General features: G+C 39.4%; 1 protein-coding gene across 5 annotated transcripts; it reads left to right on the top strand.

Moving 5' to 3' along the window:
- The first annotated feature begins 173 nt into the window (after positions 1 to 173).
- LOC114786812 (mitogen-activated protein kinase kinase kinase kinase 2-like) lies at positions 174 to 19,505 on the top strand. Of its 5 annotated transcripts, none has more exons than XM_028974309.1 (32): positions 175 to 418; positions 3,058 to 3,115; positions 3,789 to 3,879; positions 5,529 to 5,593; positions 5,976 to 6,031; positions 6,772 to 6,819; positions 7,312 to 7,354; positions 7,473 to 7,545; positions 8,791 to 8,922; positions 9,203 to 9,265; positions 9,363 to 9,444; positions 10,062 to 10,172; positions 10,254 to 10,332; positions 11,318 to 11,376; positions 11,913 to 11,959; positions 12,258 to 12,296; positions 12,525 to 12,558; positions 12,646 to 12,817; positions 13,444 to 13,610; positions 13,838 to 13,879; positions 13,978 to 14,062; positions 14,140 to 14,219; positions 14,395 to 14,455; positions 14,684 to 14,807; positions 14,974 to 15,032; positions 15,107 to 15,210; positions 15,355 to 15,538; positions 18,256 to 18,324; positions 18,492 to 18,578; positions 18,795 to 18,865; positions 18,941 to 18,996; positions 19,079 to 19,505. In XM_028974309.1, the coding sequence occupies exons 1-32, from the start codon at positions 287 to 289 to the stop codon at positions 19,164 to 19,166; spliced, it is 2,661 nt and encodes an 886-aa protein (XP_028830142.1). In that variant the 5' UTR covers positions 175 to 286; the 3' UTR covers positions 19,167 to 19,505. The 5 variants fall into 5 exon arrangements, with proteins under 5 accessions (XP_028830131.1, XP_028830150.1, XP_028830142.1 ...); XM_028974327.1 differs by having other exon boundaries at positions 176 to 418; positions 3,789 to 3,836; XM_028974298.1 differs by lacking the exon at positions 3,058 to 3,115 and having other exon boundaries at positions 174 to 418.
- Positions 19,506 to 20,304: the final 799 nt, after the last annotated feature.

Genomic DNA, 20,304 nt, shown 5'->3' with positions numbered 1-20,304 from the left:
ATCCTTTCCTAATCTCTTATGGCCAAGAGAAAGCATCACAGCAGAAACATGAAACAGCAAGTCCATTTCAGTAAAGCATGTGTACAGACACACTTCACTTCTGTCATTGTCACCAAACAGCGAGGACCAAGTGTCCAGTAGTAGTGAACACACTGCTGCCTCCGACCAGCGATATTCCAAATATTCAACTAGCCGCTGCACCAGGGGGCCGAATCGATGCGTCCGTCCCCCGGTCCTGTGACGCAAACGTGCGACAGCGCGTCCGCGCGCGTCGAGTGGCGCTGCGATGCGATGCGCGAGTCGAGCGGGCGAGCGGGGCGCTGCGATGGACACCATCGGGGTCTCGTTCCTGGACCCCCTGGACGATTACGAGTTGATGCAGCGCGTCGGGACGGGCACCTACGGAGACGTGTTCAAGGTGGGCAGCGTCACCGAGTTTTATTCGCACGCAGTTCGCGGCCGGTCGACGCGCGTTTACCGTGGTTTATATACCCGCGTGGTTCATTTTGCCCACTCGTTAATAAATTACGTCGTTTTATTTTGTCGTCGTGTTTATTTTCATTGGTGTGAGTCGGGCTGAGAAAAGTGCTTCTGGTTTATTTGGAAGGTCCAGTTAAGCGGCGTGTTTTCCATTCTTTTAATTTCACGTGGCGCTGCTGCGATCTTATTCCATATTTGGCACGATCGCGTTCGTCTGTGCTGGCTGCATTGTATCTACACAACTCAGGCTAATAGATCAGGTTTTACTTGGAAACATGAAAGCACCTCGTTATTCCACATTTCACAAGTGGCTGTGTCACATTAGTCTTTGTTACCTGCGGGAGGATTAAAATAGCAAAACTACTTCATGCAAAACCTACTTTTATTGTCATGTGTCAAATCTCAGTATTGAGTGAAGGATAATACCGCCGCATTTTTGATCACTTCTAACTTTTATGCGACAAGAGTCACGAAATTGTGCAGGTAAATCCCATGCTGACTGGTTCCATTGGAAATCTGCGCAACGTATTTGGAACTGGACAAGGCCGCTTGTCCCAAGCCACCAACACTACATCATCCAGTCGTCGGTCATACGGTGGCTCCGTGGGCGAACCAATGGCTGTTTGTTGCTTCATGTTCTGTCCCACAAAGGGCTCTTTTAAGAATCTGTTGCTGCTTCAGCTTTCAGCGCAGAGCCCTCGAAATTCCAGCACCACGTTCAGTAGGCACGTTCCAAACGAGCAAAAAGCGGGGAGCCAAACCCATTCTTTGTTTGATTGCCTTCCCAAATTTGAATCATGGACACAGCATGTTCTGTTGGATCCCCGATCAAAGTGCTGTTTGACTTCCATTTCTGCCCCATTGTCCCAGAATTAACTGTGTTGTTGTTGTTTTTTTTTTTTTAAGGCCACATAGCAGTTTTTGGAAAGGAGTTTCTGGTGCATCAGTCACAGGAAGCTCTATGCTATAACAGGAAAGAAAACAGGAGGTGGATGCAAGCTCCAGGTTTTGTTTGGAGGAGGTGTGGGGTCTCGCCGTGATTGTTGTAAACAAAATGAAATCGCTTTTACGTATTTTACGTATTTTACCTTCACTTGTCACTGTTCACGCGTTGAATCCGCTCTTTGAATTGATAATACGAAAGGCTGTCACTTGCTTCACGGAATTTGTTCTACAACTGCACAAGGAGCCTTATCTGCAACTGTCTTCCTGGTTCTCGTTTAAATCGGGCACTTCAGTAAAAAAATGACGATGGTATGACTTCGTAGGTGACATCCTGTATGCTTTCCCGTCTCATTAAGATCCCCAGCAGCCTGTGTGTTTTGCTCAGGCAGGGCAAGGTGATGCTGAAGGTCGCTCGGTGTGTGGCTGCTGATGCTGGCGCGTACCTCACCCTAATGGCGGCAGAAGCAGTTGGGTCGTTGCCTAATGTGTTTTCATTATGACTCTGAGGACCAGGAATATCACAGAAAAGGCAAAGGTTGCTGTAAATAACATTTTGATCTAGTCTGTCCAGCCTAGTTAAATAGCAGGCAACGGTCTTAAACAAAACCACTTATTTAGGTGTAGCTTAATAATATTAATAACAACTGGAAATCTAAATTCAAGGAGAATTTTTGATGGGCCTGTCTGGGCTTTTTATGCAGGAGAGGGCTTTACTTATTAAGGGGCCACTTTGGTTGCAGCACCAGGCGTTCATAATAAAGTGGCCGAAAGACAAGGCATTCTTAATAAAGTGTCTGATGGTGTAGGCGGTCTTAATAAAGTGGCCAAAGGACGAGGTGTTCCTAATGAAGTGGCCAATGGAGCACGCATCATCATGAAGTGGTTGGTTTGTGATTGTGTTGAAGGACAGTGTTGCTAATGATTATGCAGCATTCAGGGCATTCCTATAGAAATGCATTGAATGTTTGAGCTTTAATAGTTCGGCCACGCCTACTTGGATCGCATCTAAAAGTAAAAGCACACCTCACACAATAGTTTTTCATAAATAGCTTGCCTTGCTTCAACTCACAGTGTCACTACACGCAGGGGAGCAAAAACCTGTTGCAACACAAGAATGAATGATCTGTCATACTGACGGGCCCAAATAATGACTCAGTAATATATATATATAATTTTTTTTCTCAAATAGCATTCGGATGTTTTTCATCAAAAAGAAAACATGAAATAATTTTACAAATTTGTAGCCATACATACACACATCAACACTCCACTAATCTGAAGGAGGACAGTTTATTTCTTTGTTTTAACAGTTGACCTGTTTTGAACTGAAAAGGGTTTTCTAATAATCAATGAAGCTTTTAAAGTGTCAGACGTTGCATTAGTGAACACAGCATTACATTGGCACTCAAGACTAATTGTTTCTGATAATGGGCCCCTCTAAATTTATTCAGACCTTCCATTAATTAACAACTATAGTAATTTATATAGCAGTCATTTAAACAGTAACAATGTCTGGACAGTAATTTGGTGAATCTGAAGTTTTCTAAATGAACCTAAACATTTGAAGGATTTTTATTAAAACCTGGTGTTGTTCTGATGCCATTATAACAGTCTCTTTTTCTCAATTTGTAGGGTAGAAACATAAAATCTGCAGAAATAACAGCAATTAAAATAGTTAAACTGGATCCTGGTAAGTCATTTCTATAATTTTATTCTGCTTTCAGGTGTAAGACTTTTCTTTGTTTTGGCTGTTTATGAACACAGTACTGTGAAAACCAAATTAATCAGGTAACACAAGGCAGTGGTGTTGTACATTATTTACAGGCATTATTGTATGTGTGTACTTTAAAATGAAATGCCATCATTAAATGTACATTTCTGCCTATCTAATTTACAACAATGTCTTTAAATTGTTCTTTCTTCTTGCTGTCCAGCAAATACTAGGTGTATCAGAGGACATAATGGTGATGCCTGTTATCCCAGGTGCACCCATTTCATTGACCTATTTTACCAGTTCTGGTCCAGTCCTTTTTGTCAGCCAGAGTTGGCTGTTGCATCCTTGACTATGCATCCTCTTCCAGTTATCTAATAACCTGTCCCTTTCAGCAGTCATGGTTCATGGTCTGCTTCTGGTCCATAGAAATCCTGTAGTGACGTGCTTCAGTTGTTATGTCATCATACGTTTAGCATTATTGTGAGAATTGTTCTGTGGTTATTGTATGAATGGATTGTATGTTAGTATTGTATGTGTGAATGTATATAAAATGTGCTTTGCATTTCACACATAAATTACACATCTAACTATCAGCTTCACATCTTTTCACATTTGTGCACTACTGGGTCTGCTCTGCTGTGTTATTCAGGTGATGACATCACCTCCATCCAGCAAGAGATCACCATGATGAAGGAGTGTAAGCACAAGAATATTGTGGCCTATTTCGGGAGCTATCACAGGTGCAGACTGCTGGAACCTTCCTGCTGTGGAATTCTGGGACTTTCTCCCTTTGCCAGTGCAGATGTTTGAGTTTTAAAAATGCTGCATTCCAGAACATATGTTCCAGGTTTTTCTCTCCTTCAGCTGAAAAACTCAGCAGGCGAACAGCAAATCAATTTGAATTGAACAGTACAGGATATTTATACTGTATTTACAACAACTATTTCTTATATAGCCCATAATCACATACAGTATCTCTCAATGGGCTTTGAAAGACCCTACAGTTGAGGCCCTATATTTAGGCTAACTTGAAATGCACAGTTGCCCAGTGCTAAATGTTTTAGAACAGTGAGAAGGGGGAGTGCAGAGTAAAAAAAATGGAATATAGTCAATAAACTAAAAGAAGATCTGTTTGACTTGCATTAAAACAAGCGAGGATACTGCACTACTATATTTGCCACTTTGTGTGATCCTGTAATGCATTACCTGGCAAAGAATATGTGACATCCAGCAGGGAGATATATGATGTTATGTTACAACCCATCAGTGGCAGCCAAGATGAAGAAATTTTTTTGCTGCTCCTTTCACTCAGAGGAACTGGTCTTAGTTAAATTCAGAAAGTCTGGAGCTCTTTTGGATCTTTTTTTGACTCAACAATAAGCTGTTCTGGCAGGCAGGGTCACTCTTGGGAAGATTAATCATTATTCCAAAGATTATCCTATTGAGGGTTATGCAGTAATGCGGAGTACACCTGTACTGTCACTTGCCTAAATTTAAAAGAGCACTATGGCATGCTGTATTCTTAAGAATTCAATCACAGCAAAATGTGTGACTAATTACTGTTCAGCACATCCAGAAAGCATTCATCACTTTTTCAACATTTTGTTATGTTCCCATATTCCAAAATATCCTCACTTAATTTTTTCTACACACAACACCCCATAATGATATGAAAATAAAAAACTGAGATGCACCTTTGGCAGAAGTGTCCTGAAGCCATTCCTTTGATGTGTGCTTTGGGTCCTGCTGAAAAATTAACTGTCACCCCAATCTGAGTTGCACTCTGGAGCAAGGATTAAGGCCCTTCTCCCCCGGTCGCCCAGTTTAGGTGGCGGTACAGCTCTAAGTAGAGTCCTGATGGTTTTGAACATCTTACACCTACAGATGATGGAGGCCACTGTGCTCATTGGGACCTTCAGAGTTTTTCCTGTAACCTTATATAGACAGTGTGTGTCTTTCCAAATCATGTCCAATCCATTGTTTTCCCCAATTAAGTTGCAGAAACATCTCAAGGATGATCAGGGGAACCAGGAGGCACCCGAGTTCAATTTGCCTTATGAAAAAGACTATTTAATCCATTTTGGAGTTAGACTGTAACATAACAAAATGTGGAAAAAGTGATGCGCTGTGAATACTTTCCAGATACACTGTATATAATAGTTGTATAATACTTACTATGATGACAATTGATTAACAACAATTTTATTGATCCATTGTGTATTTATGTTAAAATACCAGCCTATGAATTTTGGCTTACGTCTCCCAACAGTAACATATTAATGTTATCACACAGAGTTCAGATGTGTTGTTCTGGTAAATGTGATGTCAGCTAAGTTCACTAAGATTGCAGAACAAAAGAACAATAAAATGTATTTCCTCTAACTTCCAGGAACACTAAGTTGTGGATATGCATGGAATACTGCGGGGGAGGTTCATTGCAGGATATTTACCATGGTGAGACACAGTTGTTCCTTAATTATCAGCAGATTTTTTTTTTCTAATAACATAATTATACATTGTGGGTTACAGGGCGTGGTTACAGTTACTAAGCTGTGATACTTATTTTTCTAGAAGTTTTCATACAAAATACCCACAATGCATAATAACTGCTTGTTATATGCAGTGATGAAATGATGATACTGAAATATTAATCTTGTTCCTGTTGGCCACCCTGACAGAATCAGGTTTATTAACCTAATATGTATGCAGTAGTTTGAACATAAGGTTGGATCTGCCTCCATGAACAAAATTACCTATAGTGGGCACCCCTGAGTGTTAATAGGGTCTTTGTTTAATGTGTTGCTGATATTGTCCTAATATCATTGTATTTCTGTAGTGACTGGCCCTCTAAAGGAGAAACAGATTGCTTATGTTTGCAGAGAAACACTGCAGGTACTACAACTAATTATTTTGATACAAAACTGAATAAAATGTTTAAAGGTCACCAGATTTAATTTTACCAGCATTATGGCCTCTAAATACACTATAGGTATAAAATTACTGAGACAAGAGACCTATTGGAATTTTTGTCATAAAAAATCTTATATTCATTTGGAATTGGTCCCTTCTTTCAGCTATTATGGCTTCCATTCATTCCTGACAGTGATGTTGGATAAGAAGGCCTGGCTCACAATCACCATTCTAGTTCATACGAAGTTTGTTCAATGTTAGATGTCAGGGTCTTATGTGGTTGCATCAGTCAAGTACTTCCATACCAAACAATGGTCAAAAATGTCTTGTTGTGTGTACTGAGTCACAATAATGCTGGAACAGAAAAAATTTTTTCCATTAATATTGAAGCATACAAATGTCAATTGTCTTGGCATTAAAAACTTTCACCGAACCACACTTGAATTTACAGAGCTTATAAGAACAATCCACGCCAACATGATGTGCATGATGTGTATTTAAGTATTAGTGCACAGTGTTTATTTTATACACCTGTGGTGATAGGTGTGAAGGAAACATTTAACCCAAAAGATGGGTGTATATGCAGGCTTTTGTGACAAAGGTAGTGAAATTGTGTTATTTATCATTATAATGCAAGATAAAATGTATAAATCCAAACATTCAGTCGAAGATGGGGTGGCTGTTACTGCACTCTTCATTTTGTATTATTGGTTTTTCTGCAGGGACTGTATTATCTTCATGAAACTGGGAAAATACACAGAGACATAAAGGTAATTAATTAAATAATGAATCAATCAGTTCCTTAATTAGCAAAATTAACCACTTTTTTACTTTATGTAATTATGAAGCAGTGGTGGGGGCAGTGGTGGCCTAGCAGTTAAGGAAGCGGCCCTGTATTCGGAAGGTTGCCGGTTCGAATCCCGATCCGCCTGAGCAAAGCACTGTCCCCACACACTGCTCCCCAGGCGCCTGTAATGGCTGCCCACTGCTCACCAAGGGTGATGGCTAAAAGCAGAGGACACATTTCGTTGTGTCACTGTGTGCTGTGCTGCAGTGTTTCACAATGACAATCACTTCACTCTCACTTTAGTACTACAAGTGGACAGACTGCTTGAAATAACAACCTTGTTGCTAGAGCATGTAGGATTAAAGAGGAGGCTGAAAAGAGGAGAGCATCTAGACTTTCATCAGCTCTGTTCTCACCGAACTTTTATATATTTGTATATGTGTATGAACTGCTTGATTCTGTCTTTTTTTTGTAGGGCGCTAATATTCTCATCACAGACAGAGGAGATGTCAAGTTAGGTCAGTGAAGCTTTTTATCCTTTACCCAGTGTGGATAAATACTCAGTATCTGTTTACAAGCGAGCTGATCTGATACTGTGAATATCTTCTGTGCTCAACCTATTCATCCTCACTTTAGCTGACTTTGGAGTTGCAGCAGAGATAAGCGCTTCGGTTGCCAAGAGGAAGTCTTTCATTGGAACACCCTACTGGTGAGCTGTCGCACCATGGTAGTGCCCTCTAAACATCAGTAAACCAGTAATGCTTATAAATGAACTAATTACAACCTTGCTCCCTGAACGTATTACTCATTTAATTTAGTTTAGATCTGTTTATTCAACTGGATTTTAAATGCTTTTTGCATATGAATTCTTCAATATAAGGCAGTGTTTTACAGTCCCAGAAATTCCTAAAACTATGCATAGTTAGTTTTTCCCTACAAATGCAGCATTAGTGTTTCCTCTCCCCCCTGCCAGGGTTTTTTGTGATTTGTATTTGGCAGGGAGATTTACTCAGGTTACAGCTGGGCGATATGGCTGAAAACTGTATCACGATATCCATGTTTCAAATTGGTCACTATTGATAATTATTTATATTTTTATGACCCTTTTAAAATAAGGACCAGGAGAAAAATACATTACATTTAAACATTTTTATTTTAACTTAACCTTCCTCTGATCATAATCCCCTCAGTCAACCACGAGAAATTAAATTGTAATGTAATTAAATTAAAATGTAAACATAAGTCACAATGAACATTTTGTAATTATCTCTTAACGTTTAAGGTGTAGGAAATGCTAAATTAAGGGCCAATCCAACTCGTTCTCGAAAGCCACTGTTTAGCCGCAGTAGAAAACAGTCACTCGAAACACCTCACGCCTGTGTGGGGAGATGGAAAAGTCAGTCGCTGAAGCTGTGGTAGCCTGAGGGGCTAAAGCTACATGAGCTGGAGCCACAGTCCTTAGCAGCTCCTGCTACTGCCACTTTGAGAAGTCCTAAGTAGCTCTCCACTGCCACTTGGACAAGCTCCACGTACAGAACTGCAGGTCCATGTCCCTTTTCTGCAACCAATCGTACGATCACACCACAAAGAAGCACTCACCTAACTGGAATAGACACACGTAGACTTGCTATCAGTAGCCTAGCCACCAAGCAAATGAGCTAAATGCTACCAGCTGAGCTGCTACCGATAGCCGCGCTCACCACAACACATGTAATCATCACTGCGTGTCCAGGGCTGCACGTGGTTCAAAAACTCGGTCGACAGTCTCTGGAGGGGGCGTGACCGAGGCGGACCAGATGTGACACATTTTATCGAACACATTTTCATTGATATCGATCACGTGTCTATCGTTGTCGTTTTTTTCACCCAGCCCTAACTCAGGCGACCCCGACTACCAGAATTTGAAGAAGAATGTCTGATCAGCCTTTTGCTTACATTTTGTTGTTTTTACCAGGATGGCTCCAGAAGTGGCAGCTGTGGAAAAGAAGGGGGGGTACAACCATTTGTGTGACATCTGGGCCGTTGGAATCACTGCCATTGAACTTGCTGAACTGCAGCCCCCCATGTTTGACTTGCACCCCATGAGGTCAGAAAAGCCCCACTTCTGTAGTGTCTGTGTTGGTAATGATGGTTATGGTCAACAACGTTTTGCATTGCATTACATTGCATTTATTTAGAGAAATATTGTTGCCGTGCAAAGGTTGGACCTTTCTGCAACTATTTTGTCCCTCAAGACTTTTACTTCACAAATTTTAAATGGAAAACTTTTGTCCTGTGCCACCCATGTCAGCATATTGCCTAGGGTGGTTGCCTATGTTACACTAAATGCAAATGTGTGAATATTCATACTGAATTTCTTCCTTCAGGGCCTTAATGTTGATGTCCAAAAGCAGTTTCCAGCCTCCCAAACTCAAAGACAAAAGTAAATGGTGAGAGTGTCTGTCTGGCACACGTTAAAACATTTTTTGCCACATTTTGAAGTAAACAAGAATGGGCTGCTTTCCTAAATATCGTTCTGCTTTGCAGGTCTACAGGATTTCACAGCTTTGTGAAGATGTCTCTAATAAAAAATCCTAGAAAGAGACCCAGTGCAGAAACTCTCCTTCAGGTACAATACACTTTCCAGTCAAAAATATCACACACAGAATTGAAAATTCAAACCCCGACTCTTTGGGAGTAAATCTGAGTATTGGACACATAACATCCACACTATACCTGTTGTTTTAGGCTAGTAGAATATACAATAAAAATGGTACACAGTTGGTCTCCCACCATGTGCGCTGTCATCAGCACAAAATATGTCTGATAAACATTAAAAATTTAAACAAGGTTCACCTTTATACCAAATCTTATTAAAAATCGGTTTGGTTTGAAATAGTTTAAGACCTTGGTCTTCAAACTGTAGTTCATTGTATGCCAGAAGTCTATGAGATTATTGTTAATAGTCATAGCTTCTGTGTGTTCATAGGCAGTGTAGTTATTTTTCTTAAAATGCTCAATGTCTAGTAGATTTCCTCACTCACTGTATGCTTAAATGCCGTATTGACAGCAGGCAGTACTTGGTGAGTCAAATACTTTAATAGGTGGTGCTCAAGTTTGAGGTGTTTTGGTACTTTCAGAACCATTGTAAAATTTTATAAAATATACAGTCTTATAATAATATAAGAATTTAAATGTTTTAAAGTGGTGATATGCCTAAGAAATGTAACCTTTATTCCACCTTAGCATCCATTTGTGACCCAACTTCTCACACGGAATTTGATTATTGAGCTGCTTGACGTGGCTAACAATCCTGACCTCCATAACTCTCACAATCTGGAAGAATATGATTTGGAAGTAAGTGTAGATTTTCATAAGGCATACAAACAGTAACATGTATGTGTATATGACTTTAATGTGTGATTTCTTTTTGGATAGGCCGGTAATTCTGCTCCTGATAAAATTCAATCTCAAGGGAAACATGAGGCTGTGCAGAGGACTTTGTCTGAGGAGCAGTGTGAGTCTCCATTCTAGATATTTATTTTAATTATATTATGGTATCCCATACAGAGGGATTTTGCTCTGTTTGCCCAACTGTAGATGTGTGTTTATGCATGTATATGGTGACGTTATAGGGCATGCATGTGACTGTGCGTGCCATTATGTGAAAGACCGAGATTTGCTCTTTACTGCTGAATGTATGGTGAAGCTTATGTTTTGCCCACTCTAAACAAAATGCCCATTGACCATGGGTGAGGTCACCCAAAGGTGGCACTGCATGGCCCACGACAATGGTATGTTCTCTGTGGACCCCCCGAATAGAGCACGTGCTTTTACCCGCCTGTGTGTGATAGCAGATGCAAGTGTGAGTTGAGAATGGGGGTGGGTTACAGGCCACACAGACTGAGACTCTTTTGTGACTTGTCATGTCATAGAGACTTCACTTTTGCCCAGTTGGCTTCTGTGACTGAGGATAAGTTGAGAGTGGGGGAAAAGCATCCCTTTACACAGCCACACTACATTATATGTCTCCAAGCTGTGGTCTATATGCATAAACAGAAGATTACATATTATTGTAAAATTCCACCCATCACTGCCTCTAACTTAATCAAATAACTGTCATGTTGATGTTGTAAAATCATTGTCAGTCACTGTTGCCATTCATTTTTACTCCTCCTTTATTTTTACATGCCATGTTTTTCACATGCCTTTTCTGTTTCTCTCAACAACATGCAATGACATAACATAATATACAACTTTTACTGCTATTTAAAAACACTATCATTATATAGTTTCAACTTTTGTGCAGATTACATCTTGATCATTAGTAGTGAATTGGACATGCTAAAATCCAATAGGATTCTGCCATACATCATTATTTCTTTGACCTGCTGAGGTGCAATGTGGTCCTCAATGTTTGGCTTGTTCTTTCAACTGGTTCTGCTACTGAAACTCTGGACTCCAGCTTCTTAAAGTGAATTGTGAAAAATTCTCATTCCCAGTTAACCAGATGAAGTTTGGGCCTCCACGCAGAAAAGAGACAGATCCATGTCCTGATCTGGTGAGTAGTATAAATGCACCTTCTTTGTATGCACACTCAAATCTATTGAATACAATCTATTGAATGTAAACAATTAATGATGTACTTCAGATTGGGTGGATCAAACATGTCATATCAGTGTCACTATGAAGCTAGATGATGCTTTTTTACAAACTTGAAACAACCGTAGTCTTCAAATATTCACTCACTGTCTGCCAACAACAATTGGAGTAAATGAAGACAATCCATTTACATTTTGAAATATAGAACAAACTGGAAGGATTATGTTTACCTTATTGTTTTGCAAATGAAACAGCATGTGCATTATCTAGCAGGCACTCACCCATAGCTGCATAGAGTATAACAAGGAGTAAATTGACCCCTGTCTGTAGGACCCCTTCAGTAACAGTGACTCACTGTTCCAGTCCCTGATATGGGAATAACACTTTTAACTTTTAATATGACTTAAAAGTTTGTATGATTAAAAAAAAAAAACCATGAAGAAACATGCAGTCAAATAGAGGTCACTGTAATGACAAAAGTGCTTTGACATGTAGGGTTCCTATGATGACTGGAGCATCTCAGAAGACGAAGCTGAATCACCGTAAGACATCTATACATTTTTTGTATATGTAATAAATGTAACAGGTCAACATGCAAAGAAAAATCATCAGGTGCTGAGCTGTTGGTCTATCATTACTTTTCAATGCATTGGCCTCATATAATAGTATCAGGATTTGTTAGCGCTGAGATCTAAACTCTTGGGTTTCCTAAACTTTTCTCCGAAGGAGAACCATATTGTCAGCTAGACCCAAATAGATTCCCTGTGCAAAGGTCAGGTTTCTTCATTATTCCATGTGGTCGATCTATTGCCAAATTAAGATCTATGCTTCCTACTACAGCAGCCTACTGGAATGTGTGGAGGAAGCCCTGCAAGAGAGGTAGACCACTTATTCCCACTTAGCATTCGGAGTGATTCTGAGGCTAATATTTAGATGTGCTTGCAAGACATTTTAATAAATTCGACCAACACTTTTTTTTTACATTGCAACATTGTTTATATTATAGAATAGGTGCTTTTGTTACTAAATGTGTGATAATTGTGATGATCTTGCTGGCAGAAATTATATTTATGATACTATAAATTTGGGTTATGTTATTTTTCATAGGAGTTTGACCATAAAGAGTGTGTTCTCCTCTGAGGTGAGTTAGAAAACATACAATATGACAAAGTTATTTTGGACTTGTGTTTTATGATGAAAATGCTATATGTATGGTTGTGTGATGTAGTGGGGTGAAAATGGGGGCTTCAGAAGGAAGGGCATGTTCAGTCCTCCACCTGCTTCCACTACTGCCTCACTGCCAGCAAAGAGCTCATTCAACCTCAGTCTGGAGAATAGTGACCTGATGGTGCGCCCCTCTGCCACTCTTGGACCTGACGCCACCCTGCGACCCAGCTCAGGTATCACAAACCAGACCCAGCTGTTTAGATCAGTGTTGAAAATCCAAAATTCCTCTTGGATTGTCACAGATTTTGTTATAGGTTGTAACATTATAAGAATCAGGAGAATCTGATGTAATGATCATTGTGGTAGATTTTGAAAATATAATTAAAGGTCCCATGACATGCTTTTATATAGGTTTAAGTGGTCCCCTAATATGGTATACTCTCTTTCCGAAACTCAGTCTTAGTGCTGAATTACAGCCACTTTGAGCCATTTGCGGAAATTACATCATCAACACCATTCATCAACCGCAATGTTTGGCACAGACAAGAAGTCGTGTCTGCATTTGCAAGCCATGGTGGTCAGTGGTTCTAATTTTTTAGATCAAGGCTACTAAATTCTCTGGGCGGGCAAAGCGTGAGGATAGGAGGTAACCTTTCCCTTTATGACAACATAAGGGGCCCAATTACAGATCCGACCGTATGAGCTGCCGCTCTCTGAACGGTGAAACAGAATGGCACTCTTTACACCTATCGCCATTTCTAACCACTGCAGGAACATAGACAGGCTAGGGGAACTCATATTAATGTTAAATCTCACAAAGGGGAATTTTCATGTCATGGTACCTTTAACTTCTTTCCAGTGCTAATACGATGCTCTGCCAGTCGGGATGTGAGAGAGTGGAGCAGTGACTCCAATGTGGCAGATGAGGGTGCTGCACAACAGGGTGCGGCACAACTCAGTTCCCCAACCAGAGATGCATCTCTCTCACCTGAATGGAACACACTGAGGAGGATGAAAGATGAGTCTGTGAGTTTTTGCTGCAAAGATTCATCATCACAACACTAGACAAAATATATTTATGATTACATTTCTTATGACAAATGAAAGGAAAAAACATGCCAGAGCACTCTCTAGTTGGGCTGTGGTAGCTGTGATTAGTGTAGTGGTAGTCCAGTGGTAACTTCTCTTCCTTTTTTAAATGTCAATAAATAAAATAAATGTTCCTGTTCTGTTTTAACAATTTAAAATTCTAGAGGGCTGAGTGTCATGGACTACCTCCAACACCACAAGTTCATGTAAGTAAATGTGTGGGTCAGAGAACAAACTAACTTGTGACTAGATGAAATAGTGGATGATACTGGAAGTCATCATTGTGAAATTTTCTCTCTCACAGATGGGAGCATGTTTCTCAAAGGTCTTCAATGGCTGCCCATTGAAGATCAGCTGTGCTGTAACTTGGGTTTATCCGAAGAGCAGAGGTGATAGAATTACTCACAAGCTGGTCCTCACCAAGAGAGTTTTGAGCTAACATGTTGTCTTGTGTTATATCCTTCAGATCAGTATCTAATTCTGGGATCTGATGAAGGAATATACACCCTCAACCTAAATGAGCTCCATGAAGACACCTTGGAAAAGGTAGATCAACAAGTTCTTTCTGTATATGTCTCATTTGAACTTAATAAAGTTGGGGAGGGGTCCCCATAAATCACTAAATTATTGTTACATCTTATGAGATGTATATGAGATGAACACATAATAGTCTTATATCTACAGTTTTTTTTATTTCATTATTATTATATATTTTTTGCAGCTGCTTCCTCAGAAATGTTCATGGCTGTACATAATGAACAATGTTCTAATGACAGTTGCAGGTAGGTCGAACTGTGTTTATTTGCTTTATGTTAATTTTGGCAGTTAGTGGCTTCTTCAGATGCAATTGTCCTATACCTTTACATTTGTCTATAATGTAATTTCCTTTGAAATGTGTATTATTGATTGTGCATGCCGATTTGCTTGATTTTAGAACTTTCCAGACTTCACACAGAGGCATATAAGCACATTCAATGCAATTTCACTCTCTGCATTCCATGTGTTCTCAGGAAAGTCAAACCAGTTGTACTCCCACTGCCTCATGGCTCTGTTTGAACAGCGCAGCAACCAGCAAAAGAGACAGGGTCACCTGTCCCTCAGCACTAGCCGCTTCACAGAGCGCATCAGCCACCGGTATGTTTCCTACTGACGGATGTGGACTCACTGTTATATGCAAAAATTTTACAAGACATGATAGTGCTCAACTTTAAGAGTTTGGTCTTGGTTTTCCTATGTTTTTACTATGCAAATCACGAAAAGATTGCTAAAACAGTGTTGATTTGATTCTTGATGTGTACAGGAAATTTGCTGTGTCTATGAAAATTCCTGACACCAAAGGCTGTAGAAAGTGCAGTGTTGGTGAGGACTATCTTGTTAAATATGTTAAAGATTGAAGACATAAAATAATCTTATTTAATATTCTTTTTTATAAGCACGGAATCCATACACGGACAGTACCTTCTTATGTGCCGCTGTGCCAACAGGATTGGTTCTGCTCATGTGGTATGACCCCTTGCAGAAATTCATGCATCTTAAGGTAAAATTCTCCATGCATCTTTTTCAAGCTTAGAATTAATGAAATGTGTTGAGAAATGAAAATAGTGATTGAGAACAGAGCGAGCCATCAAATTACCTTTAAATTCAGTTTGATTGCTATAGCTTTCTGCTGTTTTTCTTGCAGCATATAGCAGTGAGTCTGCCAGAGACCCTTCCCATCTATGAGCTACTGGTTGTTGTGACTGATGAGTTTCCTCAGCTCTGTGTCGGAGTAATGGAAAGTTCTGGAAAGAGTGATGCCACATCAGCCAATCAACTGCTGCAATTCAACATTATTAACATGAATGGCTTGCCAGCTTCTCAGCCAGGTAGAGAGTGGAAAGGAAGCAACACCAAAAACATTTATTTCTTATATAGCCCATAATAACATACTGTATGTATTACTGGGCTTTGACAGGCCCTACAATTGACACCGCCAACACCTGACCCTTCTTCCCACAAGGAAAAATGCCACACAAAAAAAAAACTATAGGAAAGCGAAAACAAGAAATTAAGAAATTAAGAGTGAGATAGAGAGGGACCCCTTTCCAGTGTAGAATGAGCCTGCAATTGAAGATCCTTGAAGATCCTTTAGCCGTTTCGGTGGTGGTGGCCGTGGTGGTTTGTGACCCTTTGGTACATTTCATGCTGGGTCATCTTGTCAGAAGCTCATTACCAGGCACCAGGATCCCTTTGGTGGTTTCATCATTGTACTCTAGAAGTGGTCTGGGCCCTTGATTCATTGCCTGGCAGACAGTACAACTGGTACAGAATAATGTGGTTATTACGATGGTACGCTAGTGTAATAGCTAGTGTAAATAACTAGGACAGCCTAACTAAAGTGAATTGAACTCTGTCCATGCTTGACTAGATGACTGTGTATTAAAATGGACTTAATAGTTGACACTGTGTCTGGGATTTTAACAGACGCCCAGAGTGACCAGATGTGTTTTCAGTTTAGATTTAAACACAGAGACCGTACCTGAATCCCAAACACTGACTGGCAAGCCGTTCCACAACTGCAGAGCTCTATAACAGAAAGATCTGCTCCTTCTGTATTTTGCGTACAAGCAGGGAGCCTGCACCCTTTGAACACAGGGGGCATGGCAGATCGTAAATAACTTAAAGTTCACATAGGTACTGCAGGGTGAGATCAAGTGCTTTATAGGTAAAGAGTAGGATGTTGAAGTCAATATTTAATTTGATAGGTAGCCAGTGCAGTGAATGTAAGACCGGGGAAATATGGTCATATTTTCTGGTTCTAGTTAGAACTCTCGCTGTGGCATTCTAGATGGAATTTACTGGAACATCTAGACCATAATGTGTTGCAGAAAGTTAAACTTTTCTGCATCATGTATTAAGACCATATTTGTTATCATTGCAATATTTCTAATGTGCTAGAATGCTATCTTAGTGATATTATCTACATGTGAATCGAATGAGAGACCTGCATCAATAATGACATCTAGATCCTTTACTTCAGTACTTGGTGAGATAGAAAGGCTATCCAGAGTTATGATGTAGTCAGACAGCTTAAGTCTGGCTGCATGAGGCCCAAGTAGAAAAGCATCTGTTTTATAAGGATTTAACAGAAGAATGTTGGTGAGCATTAACTGTCTATTGTCCTTCAGACAATTCTCTATTCTGCTCAGCTGCTGCCTCTCATCTGGCATTGCTGATACATGCAACTGCATGTTGTTGGCATAGCAGTGGAAGTTAATTCTGTGTTTACGAATTACATGACCTAAAGGTAACAAATATAAGGAAGATAGCAGCAGATCTAAGACAGAACCTTGTGGAACACCAAATTCCACTTTATTATGTGAACATAAATCAACATTAATGTCCATAAACTAAGTTATTATTCAAATTTGACCTGAACCAGGCCAACAGCAGGTCATTAACCAGTTTAGCCAGTGATTTCTCAGTACTATGATGAGGTCTGAATCCCGACTGATATACTTCATGAATGTTGTTGCTGTGTAGGTACACACACAGTTGCTGGGCTACATACAACCTCTTCTAAAATTTTAGGGTCTGATGACTGCTGCCTTGAACAAGCTTGGTATTTGGCGAGTGCTAAGCGACAACTTAAGAATTGCAAGGATAGGATTTATAACATCAGGTGCTACATGTTTAAGGAAACTTGTAGGAAGCGGATCTAATATACCAGTACATTGATTTGATGATGAGATTATTTTTATTAATTTAGGCTCTTTTAAGAAGACTAAAGCATTCTAATAAGTTGTCTGGTATAGGAAGATGTTCCATAGTAATACAGACAGAGCTGTTCATTATGTTTCAAATCTTATCTCTATTCATAACAATTTTAGCATTAATACATTTTATAAAATTGTTGCTACTATGATTATATCAAGTGAGAGTATCCATGTCAGTCTTATTCCTGATTAGTTTGGCTACAGTATTAAGCAGAAATCTGGGATTATTTTGTTCTTGTCTCTTAGGGACCAGAAGACCTAGGTTCAAATCCCACTGACTACTACCACCATTATGTTTCTGAGCATGACACTTAACCCTAAATTGCTCCAGGGAGACTGTCCCTGTAATTACTGATTGTAAGTCTCTCTGGATAAGGGCATCTGCTAAATGTAAATGTAGATAAACGTAAATTATTTTTCTGCAGATCATTTAAATGGAAATGCATGCTATCAATTGGCCATCATTTGCATTGCAGGCACAAAGGTTGAATTCGTGGCCCCTTATGAGGCCACGTATATCACATCCAGTTTTTTAATGTGTGCTTAAATTGATCAAGTCCCTGAATTGAGACGTTTAAGTGCACTCTCCACCATAGTACAAACCCCTTCTGGCAAGCAGTCACATTTCTAGACACTCCAGCCAACTCTTGATTCAAGTCACTTAGCTAAATATTTTGTTAAGCACATAATGAAAAAAAACATTGTGGAATTGTTACCGAGTAGGGATAATGGATTTGTGATTATTTTTAAATTGTGATTAAATTTTATTCAATACTAAATTATTCTAATATCATCTCTAAACCCAATTTCATGATATTTACCTGTAGACTCCAAGTGTGTTGAGGCAGTGCAAGTGACCCAGCTGGACAGAGACACAGTTCTCATTGCACTGGAAAGTAAGTCTGCTCAAAGAAGATTAATATGTCATGCATGCTCTGAATTTAATTTTTACTAATAATGTACTAAAAACTGCTATTGATGTACTTGTCAATATTGTCAGACACAATCAGTCTAAAATGCCACACTTTTCTACTGTACTGATATTGAAATCATTATCCCACAGAGACCGTTAAGATAGTAAATCTGCAGGGTTGTCCTAGCAAAGAGATCCCCTCAGAATTGGATTTCAGTTTTCCAATTGAGACACTTGGTAAGAAATTGGTCTTATTTACCGATGTAACAAATATTTTAGTTACTGATTACATTCATTGTTCATTGTTTTTATTTCCTGGGAATTATATTTATCATGTTAATGTTTCTAATATTGATACATTTCTTTAAATATTTTTCAATCTTATTATTCATCTCAGCATGACATAACTTAACAATTTTTTGTATTATGTATTAACAATATTGTCCTTGACAGTTTGTTTACAGGACAGTGTTCTGGCTTTCTGGAAACATGGACTTCAAGGAAGGAGCCTTCAGAATAATGAGGTAATTGGATGTTATGTGGGCCTTGTGTGCAACACATGCATAACTTCTGTAACTTCCCTGTGTGTTAATTCACAGACCACTCAAGAGATCACAGACAAAAGCCGTATATTCCGCGTCATAGGGACAAGCAGGTAGAAATTTAACTTTTGTTAACTTTTTATTGCACACCCAGACCCTTAAAAACTTGTAACCTTACATCTCCTTTGTCACAAGGGACATTGTCCTCCAGAGTACACCTACAGAGGATCCGTCAGCAAGAAGTAACCTATACATCCTCACAGGCCATGAAAACACCTACTGAGAGAATGGAAACGGCTGGAGAAAGAAGAAAAATCTGACTTGAAGAGACATTCCTCACACAAAAGCATCACAAGCCATTAACTGATGACTGGAAACAGGAGAGGAGATCTGTAGAAGACAGAAGAATTGGAGCATGGAGTGTAACTAACAAATTTTTAAGACCTGAAAATAAATGATCACGGAACGGAGTCTGTCAGTGTGAAGGCCATTGCAACAGTTTTTTTTTTTTTATTTCAAAGAATAATTTAAGGTTTCATTACAGTGCATGTTAAATTGTAAATATAGATGCTCTTCATATTTTCTGGCTAACCGTCATAATTAAAGTTAGCAAAACTGTAAATAGACCTTTTTCATGCCAGTTTTTTCTTGATGTTTATTTTGTCTGTATCAGGGTTATATATAAAATTTTCCATGACTTTCCCACAACCAAAAAGCAGAATAAAGCAGTATAAAACTGTCCAATATAATGTTTGGGCATTTAAAGGGGTTATAGAATTCAAAACTGCTTTTACATCTTTGTTGTTGAATATAGGCGTGTTGAATGGAACATACCAAAACCTCCACCATCCTGACCTTGAGTGATCAAGCCCCCCTCCTTACTAGTCTGTCCCCCTAAATACATCCAAAATCATCTCATAATTGGGTGAGCTCAACATGGAAGGGGGGAAAGTAGGGGGTCAATCTAGCACCTTCTCCCCAGCCCACATCAAACACACTTTTCCTGTGTCCCAAGCTGGCCTAAAAAGGCACTGTTTTCCCAGGGAGCGCTTTCCATGAGGAACCTTTCCATGAGGAAAAGCAGGATGAGTAATGGAGCTGAATCAGTAGATACCTCACTGTTTGCTAGCATAGTTAACTGTGCTGCTGTGTATCACGTGACAATCACTTCACTTCAACACAAAGTTAATAAATGAAAGTTTATGGTAACATATGGTGTGTTGTGTTTATTTGGGAGTGCTAAGATAATAATTGCAATATGGGATGTGTAAGTGGAGTGTTTGCACTTTTTAACTGTGGTTCGTGTTGTAGTTGTATTATGTGGTTAATTATGGTCCTGACTACAAATCCCATTTTGCAATCATTAGCTTAGTATTCCCAAATAAACACAACATACCATATGTTACCATAAACTTTCATTT

This window comes from Denticeps clupeoides, chromosome 1, assembly GCF_900700375.1.
Source record: "Denticeps clupeoides chromosome 1, fDenClu1.1, whole genome shotgun sequence".
NCBI classification, from domain to species: Eukaryota; Metazoa; Chordata; class Actinopteri; order Clupeiformes; family Denticipitidae; genus Denticeps; species Denticeps clupeoides.
This window is presented reverse-complemented; position numbering and strand designations above follow the sequence as displayed.

Excerpts from the sequence above, each read along its gene's own strand:
- LOC114786812 (XM_028974298.1), top strand. The coding sequence starts at position 217 with ATGCGTCCGTCCCCCGGTCCTGTGACGCAAACGTGCGACAGCGCGTCC. Across the intron at positions 12,818-13,443 it reads CACCCTGCGACCCAGCTCAG|TGCTAATACGATGCTCTGCC; the intron begins GTATCACAAACC and ends ACTTCTTTCCAG. Across the intron at positions 18,325-18,491 it reads AGTTCTCATTGCACTGGAAA|AGACCGTTAAGATAGTAAAT; the intron begins GTAAGTCTGCTC and ends ATTATCCCACAG.